The sequence below is a fragment of the Suillus paluster genome (assembly GCF_016628075.1).
Source record: "Suillus paluster strain FC165 chromosome Unknown EDB91scaffold_803, whole genome shotgun sequence".
Taxonomy (NCBI): domain Eukaryota; kingdom Fungi; phylum Basidiomycota; class Agaricomycetes; order Boletales; family Suillaceae; genus Suillus; species Suillus paluster.
Window position 1 is genome coordinate 1 of NW_024538363.1, and position 8,947 is coordinate 8,947.

At 45.0% G+C, this 8,947-nt stretch overlaps 1 protein-coding gene across 1 annotated transcript; it reads right to left on the bottom strand.

The window, feature by feature from the left end:
* Positions 1 to 7,146: 7,146 nt before the first annotated feature.
* EDB91DRAFT_1352960 (uncharacterized protein) lies at positions 7,147 to 8,882 on the bottom strand. Its single transcript, XM_041326168.1, has 7 exons — positions 8,852 to 8,882; positions 8,551 to 8,682; positions 8,356 to 8,387; positions 8,024 to 8,188; positions 7,894 to 7,941; positions 7,378 to 7,695; positions 7,147 to 7,338 (listed from the first exon to the last, which is right to left on the bottom strand). Exons 2-7 carry the CDS (start codon positions 8,638 to 8,640, stop codon positions 7,323 to 7,325), a joined length of 669 nt encoding a protein of 222 aa, XP_041168226.1. The 5' UTR covers positions 8,641 to 8,682; positions 8,852 to 8,882; the 3' UTR covers positions 7,147 to 7,322.
* Between the last annotated feature and the right edge of the window lie 65 nt (positions 8,883 to 8,947).

Here is an 8,947-nt window from a genome sequence, read left to right on the forward strand (position 1 = left end):
ATCATAGGGGTGGTAGTCAACTTTGGAACATGATCTTTAGAGCAAAATCTAGCATGACCAACGTGTTCATATGGTCAAATAACCTCTAGAATGAATCCTAGCTGAAGCCAGACAAGTCATATGAAGGCTGAAAAAATCGATCTTTGAGTGGGGCACCATGATAGGGCTGGTACTCAACTTTGGAACATGATCTTTAGAGCAAAATCTGGCATGACCATCGTGTTCAGGTGGTCCAATAACCTCCAGAATGAATCCTAGCTGAAGCCAGGCAAGTCATATGAAGGCTAAACAAATCGATCTTTAACAAGGAGAGCATCATAGGGGTGGTAGTCAACTTTGGAACATGATTTTTAGAGCAAAATCTGCCATGACCAACGCGTTCATATGGTCCAATAACCTCTACCATGAGTCCTAGCTAAAGCCAGGCAAGTCATGTGAAAGCTGAAAAAATCGATCCTTGGGTAGGGCACTATGATAGGGCTGGTACTCAACTTTGGAATATGATTTTTAGAGACCAAACTGGTATCACCAATCCATTCATATGGTTTAATAATCTCGAGAATGAGTCCCAGTCAATGACAAATTCGTCATATCAAGGGCTGGTAAATCGATCTTTGGATGGGGCACCATGACAGGGGTGGTAGTCAATTCTGGAACATGATCTTCAGAGACCAAACTGGTGCTGTCAATCAATTAATAGTGTTCAATAACCTCGAAAATGAGCCCTAGTTAATGACATGTTTATCATATAAAGGGTTAGTGAATCGATCTTTGAGTAGGGCAGCATGACAAGGGTGGTGGTCAACTCTGGAACATGATTTTTTTGGACAAAATGAGCATTGCCAGTGCATTCAGAGGGCTTCATAATCTTAAGAAAGAGTCCTAGTTAAAGTCAGACAAGATGGATGAAGGCTGAAAAACTCGAGCTTGAAGTGGGGCATCATGACAGGGGTAGTGAAGACAGCACTGGAGATGTTTGAGGTCAATCAGTCTCAAAAAGAGAAGAAAGAGGTGGATGGTCTGCCATATTCTATATTCTTCCCATTATATTGCCTTTGAATCTCATCATAGAATGATTGGAGCCAAATTGCAAGGATTTAGGGTGACATACCCATGACCGTATCTATGACTGTATCTACACCCACATGGTGGCCTGAAGTGCTGCATTTTCTATGGATCTATCCTTTCATTTGTGCTATAGTAGTAGTATATAGGGTGTCAGAGGAAGTCTAGTGAGTATTATCATTATTCGGCCTAAAGGTAAGATAAATCTCATGTCTATGAAATTTCTACTTCTAATAATAATCCAGAATGTGTAATGCCATCATGTTTCTTCCTCTCGCTTTACCTGACATTGCTTATATATGCAAATATGCGAAGTTTCATCAAGTTTCTTCAAATGAAAAGATGTGGTCTTGTTTGAGACTGATTATCTAAGCAAAAATGCGGTCAACTTGAACCAAAAAAAATCTCTTTCTTTCTTTCTTCTCACTTACTCACTTATTTACTTATTTACTTACTCATTTAATCCTGTCACTATCTTACTAGTTACTTTACTTTACTTATGAACCTGGGGCTTATGTTGGTGTCACCCTCCATGAGGGTCCTACCATTGTTTATGGTACCAACATTTTTCGCTTCTGAGGGTTTTTTTACTAGTTACTTTTACTTTACTTATGAACCTGGGGCTTTGTTGGTGTCACCCTCCATGAGGGTCCTACCATTGTTTATGGTACCAACATTTTTCGCTTCTGAGGGTTTTTTTACTGTTACTTTACTTTACTTATGAACCTGGGGCTTATGTTGGTGTCACCCTCCATGAGGGTCCTACCATTGTTTATGGTACCAACATTTTTCGCTTCTGAGGGTTTTTCACTTGTTCCTTTACTTTACTTGTGAACCTGGGGCTTATGTTGGTGTCACCCTCCATGAGGGTCCTACCATTGTTTATGGTACCACATTTTCGCTTTGAGGGTTTTTTTTACTTTTACTTTACTGATGACCTGGGGCTTATGTTGGTGTCACCCTCCATGAGGGTCCTACCATTGTTTATGGTACCAGCATATTTCGCTTTTGGGCTCTTTTTTTACTTTTTACTTTACTGATGGACCTGGGGCTTATGTTGGTGTCACCCTCCATGAGGGTCCTACCGTTGTTTATGGTACCAACATTTTTCGCTTCTGAGGGTTTTTTACTTGTTGCTTTACTTCACTTCTGGGCCTGGAATCTTTTGTTGGTCTCACCCTTCTATGGGAGTACCACCATTGATTATGGTGCCAGCATATTTCGCTTCTGGGCTTTTTTTACTTTTTACTTTACTTATGGACCTGGGGACTTATGTTGGTGTCACCCTTCCATGAGGGTCCTACCATTGATTATGGTGCCAACAAATTTTGGTTCTCAGCCTTTTTTTTTTTACTTTTTTACTTTACTTTACTTGTAAATCTGAGAGCTTATGTTGGTGTCATTCTTCTATGAGGGTATGACCATTCATAATGGTGCCAGCATATTTCACTCCTGGGGGCTTTTGATGTTGTCGTTCTGGAGGCTTTATTGTTTGCATCTTTGTTGATGATAATAATAATAGTAGACCCTAATAAGACTAATAAATTTCGCTTTGAAGGCTTTTGTTATTGGTGTCCCAGGCAATTTCAGAATTATCAGTGAGATTGAGGGGAGTGCACTGCAGTATCATCAGTCCGCCTCACCAAAGGGTGCTCCGTATAGAAAGGTTTTGAATTACATCTCAGGTTGATACATAAATCAGGCAAAACCAGAACGATTGGTGAGATTATATCTCCAAGGGTATTGCCAGAAGTATGGCGAGACAGAGAGGAAGAGCTATCCACAAAAGAGTTTCCACTGTGAGATGTATCCTGCATTACTTCTAGTTAGATGTATCATCTCAATGAAGACTTGACCGGCCAATCCTCTTCATCAATCACTGTATACTAGTGCCAAGCAATAGACAAAAGTTCACCAGCTCAGCAAATGGGCGCTTTAGGTTAGTTTGACATTCGACACTCGATATGAGTCAAGGAGCTATCTGGTGGGCTGAAAAAGCTGTAGCTAGGGAATGCTAACTCAAAGAATGGGAAGCAACTCTTCTGCTGACCGGTAAACTTGATTTTTTTGAACAACCATATTCTGCTCTCTCTCTTGTCAAACCCCACCCAGAAAAGAGTTTACCACCCAGTTGACTAATTACAATTAATAACGACTCTAGTGCGCTTCACCTGGGGCTCAATAGCCATACAGAAGTACTTATCCTTGCAGGTGGTGATCTGATATCTGATGACAGGAAATCCTTCACGCTCGAGCTGTAATGATGCTTGATTTTCTACTGTGGGGTTGAGTTGGCTGGACAATCCTTCCTCGATGAAGAAAGGTGTTGACTGCACAGAAAGCATCATCTGACTGTTATGGCATACTCTGAGATTGCTATGAATATCAGAATGTGCCATCACAGTTAGATAAGGTGGTCTGCGCAGCTGACACCTCTCTGTATATAGTGAAGATTGTCCGACCCAGTCTATCCAACAGTATAAAACCTTCTTTGCACATATATGAGGTCGCCTGGGCAGACACATCTTACCTGCCTACGATGGCATGGTCTGATATTCAAGCAATATCTGAATATTCCATCGTGGTCAAGTGTAGATTTTTTGCCCCAGTTGACATGACCAGTGGACCCATTTGGCAATGTAAGATTGCTCGTCTCATATGTCGGAATAGCCTTTGTGATCAAGCTATAATGATGCTGGATTGCGAAATATTCCTATAGAAACATGTACCAGTGATCTTAGCAATCTATACATACTTGAAAAGACATTTGTTTGACCAGCGAGTAACATGTATTAATATTAGCACTGCATATTGAGACGACACACAGGAGGAGTGAATGTTCTGCCCAGTGATTCCCTGCTATAAGGAAGGGTGTTCATATTTCAGTGTCCAGTGCTCCCTGCCTCTCATCTCACTGGAGCTGATGGTTGATGTGCTCGCAGTCACCAGGACTGGTTGATGCGATACTTGGCTAAAACCACCAAGTTTGCAATCAAGTCTTAACTCGATATCAGAATATGCCTGCATGATCAAAGCGCTGTTATGTCCACTTGGTTGGCAGGCATCGTACATACAATGTAAATTGTGAGCTAATCAACATCCATTTCCTCATCTCTGTCCGCTAATTCTCCTATGTCCATAGGAAATGGCCTAGGTTTGGTGAGGACGTGGGGGAGGGGGGATCCTCTGGTTTTTCTTGGTCATGGTCATCTTTTTGCGAATCTCCCGACGCTTTTGCCTATCTGTCTTCCTTCTCAGATTTCCATCAGTGTCGAATGGCTGTGAGTCCATGAGGTCAGCTGCAAAGATGCGCTTTCCCTTGATCAACTTCATTGTACGACGTGCTTTTGGGGCATTCCGTCGACTCTCCGCCCCCCTTCCGATACAGTGAATCCTGTAAAATGCAGGATTTGTTATGAATACTATGGCATCGTGCTTTTGTATCCACACTTATAGGGTCAAAATAGAAATAGGTTTCAAACTTGTGAAAAAATATCTTTTGGCGGGCTGGTACATATCATAGAGGGTATCAATAGGATGGATATGAGCCAACAATTAAGAAAAACGGCGGTTGGATCGTGGAGATATGTCCAAAATACTGATATTTGAGCCAACCTCCCATATCATGATAATGCTGACCTCTGGAAGGTCTGGGACCATTCCCAATCGATTCACAGGCCTCAAATACCTTAGGAGCAATGTTTGCAGTATCGGTATTGAGGTGGAATACCGGGATAGTGACATACATGAGGTCAGGAGGAGGAGGAGGACCTTGTATATCTCAGGAACACGATTTTTCCAGGCAATTCTGGCTTTACCATCGTGTTCAGAGGGCTCAATAGCCCCCAGGAAAAATGCTTTTGAAGGACAGGCTAGTCATATGAAGTCTAGAAAAATCGATCTTTGGGTGGGGCAGCATGACTTGGGTGGCCAACTTTGGAACATGATTTTTAGAGCGAAATCCGGCTCGACTAACGTGTTCAGATGGTCAAATAACCTCTAGAATGAGTCCTACCTAAAGCCAAGCAAGCCATATGAAGGCTGAAAAAATCGATCTTTGGGTGGGGGGGGGATGACAGGGGCAGCCAACTTTGGAACATGATTTTAGAGCGAAATCTGGCACGACCAACGTGTTTGTATGGTCCAATAACCTCTAGAATGAGTCCTACCTAAAGCCAAGCAAGTCATATGAAGGCTGAAAAAATCGATCTTTGGGTGGGGGAGCATGGCATGGGTGGACAACTTTGGAACATGATTTTTAGAGCGAAATCTGGCACGACCAACGTGTTTGTATGGTCAAATAACCTCTAGAATGAGTCCTACCTAAAGCCAAGCAAGTCATATGAAGGCTGAAAAATCGATCTTTGGGTGGGGGAGCATGGCATGGGTGGACAACTTTGGAACATGATTTTTACAGCGAAATCCGGCTCGACCAACGTGTTCAGATGGTCAAATAACCTCTAGAATGAGTCCTAGCTACAGCCAGCAAGCCATAGTGAAGGCTGAAAAAATCGATCTTTGGTGGGGAGCATGATAGGGGTGGTGGTCAACTTGGAACATATTTTTTAGAGCAAATCTGGCATCACCAACGTGTTTTGTATGGTCCAATAACCTCTGGAACGAGGTCCTACCTAAAGACAAGCAAGCTATATGAAGGCTGAAAAATCGATCTTTGGTGAGGCAGCATGACAGGGGTGGTCAACTTTGGAACCTGATTTTTTGGACCAATCGAGCATTGCCAGCTCGTTCAGAGGGCTCAATAGCCTTGGGAACAAGTGCTGCAGGAACCCCAGCAAGCGATATGAGGGCCAAAGAAATCAATCTTGAGGGGAGGCAGCAAGATAGGGGCAGTGGACTCAACTCAACTTTGGAACTTGATTTTTATGGACCAAGCAGACATGTCCAGCATGTTCATATGGTTCAATGGCTTCAAGAACAAGTTCTAGTCAAACAGACGAGTCATATGAAGGCTGGGGAAATCAATCTTGGGGGAGGCAGCATGACAGTGGGACTGCTTATATAAGCAAAAATGCGCTCACACAAGTTTTTTCTTTCTCCCTGCCCACTCTCATCCATTGATAATGGTGCCATTTTTTTTTACTTTTCTTTCACTTTTTGTGGGTTTGGGGGTCATGCTGGTTGTCTTCCCTTCATGGGGAACAAACTGTTGATAATGGTACCAGTGTGTCTTCCTGTTCTCACTTTTTCGCTTTTTTGTGGGTCTGGAGTTATACTGGTTGTCTTCCCCTTCATGGGGAACAAACTATTGCTAATAGTACCAAGTGTTCTTTCCTTCTGTTCTCACTTGTTTTCGCTGTTTGTGGGTTTGGGGGTCATGCTGGTTGTCTTCCCTTCATGGGGAACAAACTGTTGATAATGGTACCAGTGTGTCTTTCCTATTCTCACTTTTTCGCTTTTTTGTGGGTCTGGGGTGATACTGGGTTGTCTTCCCTTCATGGGAACAAACTGTTGATAATGGTTACCAGTGTGTCTTCCTGTTCTCACTTTTTTTTTCGCTTTTTTTGTGGGTCTGGGGTGATACTGGTATGTCTTCCCTTCATGGGGAACAAACGATTGCTAATAGTACCAGTGTGTCTTCCTATTCTCACTTTTTCGCTTTCTTGTGGGTCTGAGGGTGATACTGGTTGTCTTCCCTTCATGGGGAACAAAACTATTGCTAATAGTACCAGAGTGTCTTTCCTTCTGTTCCTCACTTTCTTTTCTCCTTTTTTTGTGGGTCTGGGGTCCTACTGATTGTCTTCCCTTCATGGGGATGTTGGCTCCTCCCCTTCATGGGGGCTTCATCTCGGCTAGAGGTGGTCAACTGTCTGCTTATATTTTCGCTTTTGTGTGACTTTGCTTTCTTGTTGGCTGCTCCCCTTCATGGGGGCTTCAATCTCTGCTAGAGGTGGTCAACTTCTACTTATATTTTCGCTTTTTTGTCACTTTTTGCTTTCTTGTTGGCTTCTCCCCTTCATGGGGGCTTCATCTCTGATAGAGGTGGTCAACCCTTTTTATTTTCGCTTTTTTCACATTTTTACTTTCTTGTTGGCTCTGGGGGCTATTTGGGTGGCAAGGTCCGGTTTCTCCCCTTCATGGGGGATACATCTCTGCTAGAGGTGGCCAGGATTTTCGCTCTGGGGGATAATTGGGAAGCAAGGTCCGGGTTTCTCCCTTCATGGGGGATACATCTCTGCTAGAGGTGGCCAGGATTTTCGCTTTTATGTGACTTTTGCTTTCTTGTTGGCTTCTCCCCTTCATGGGGCTTCATCTCTGATAGAGGTGGTCAACCCTTTTATTTTCGCTTTTCACCTTTTCACTTTCTTGTTGGCTCTGGGGGCTATTTTGGTGGCAAGGTCCTGGTTTCTCCCCTTCATGGGGGATACATCTCTGCTAGAGATGGCCAGGATCTTCGCTCTGGGGGATAATTGGGAAGCAAGGTCCGGGTTTCTCCCCTTCATGGGGGATACATCTCTGCTAGAGGTGGCCAGGACTTTCGCTCTGGGGGCTATTTGGGTGGCAAAGTCCTGGTTTCTCCCCTTCATGGGGGACACATCTCTGCTAGAGGTGGCCAGGACTTTCGCTCTGGGGGATAATTGGGAAGCAAGGTCCTGGTTTCTCCCCTTCATGGGGATACATCTCTGCTAGAGGTGGCCAGGATTTTCGCTTTTATGTGACTTTTGCTTTCTTGTTGGCTTCTCCCCTTCATGGGGGATACATCTCTGCTAGAGGTGGTCAACCCTTTTATTTTCGCTTTTTTCACCTTTTCACTTGCTTGTTGGCTCTGGGGGCTATTTTGGTGGCAAAGTCCTGGTTTCTCCCCTTCATGGGGATACATCTCTGCTAGAGGTGGCCAGGACTTTCGCTCTGGGGGCTATTTGGGTGGCAAAGTCCTGGTTCTCCCCTTCATGGGGGACACATCTCTCTGTAAGGTGACCAGGACTTTCGCTCTGGGGATAATTGGGAAGCAAGGTCCTGGTTTCTCCCCTTCATGGGGGATACATCTCTGCTAGAGGTGGCCAGGATTTTCGCTCTGGGGGCTATTTGGGTGGCAGGGTCCTGGTTTCTCCCCTTCATGGGGGATACATCTCTGCTAGAGGTGGCCAGGATTTTCGCTCTGGGGGTTATTTGGGTGGCAGGGTCCTAGTTTCTCCCCTTCATGGGGGACACATCTCTGCTAGAGGTGGCCAGGATTATCGCTCTGGGGGCTAATTTGGAAGCAAGGTCCTGGTTTCTCCTCTTCATAGGGGATACATCTCTGCTAGAGGTGGCCAGGATTTCGCTCTGGGGGCTAATTGGGAAGCAAGGTCCTGGTTTCTCCCCTTCATGGGGTACATCTCTGCTAGAGGTGGCCAGGGTTGTCGCTCTGGGGGCTATTTGGGTGGCAAGGTCCTGGTTTCTCCCCTTCATGGGGGACACATCTCTGCTAGAGGTGGCCAGGATTTCGCTCTAGGGGCTATTTGGAAGCAAGGTCCTGGTTTTCCCCTTCATGGGGGATACATCTCTGCTAGAGGTGGCCAGGACTTTCGCTCTGGGGGCTAATTTGGAAGCAAGGTCCTGGTTTCTCCTCTTCATAGGGGATACATCTCTGCTAGAGGTGGCCAGGATTTTCGCTCTGTGGGCTATTGGGGCAGGGTCCTGGTTTCTTCCCCCTTCATGGGGGATACATCTCTGCTAGAGGTGGCCAGGGTTGTCGCTCTGGGGGCTATTGGGTGGGCAAGGTCCTGGTTTCTCCCCTTTATGGGAGACACATCTCTGCTAGAGGTGGCCAGGATTTTCGCTCTATGGGGGCTATTTGGGAAGCAAGGTCCTGGTTTTTCCCCTTCATGGGGGATCATCTCTGCTAGAGGTGACCAGGACTTTCGCTCTGGGGGCTATGTGG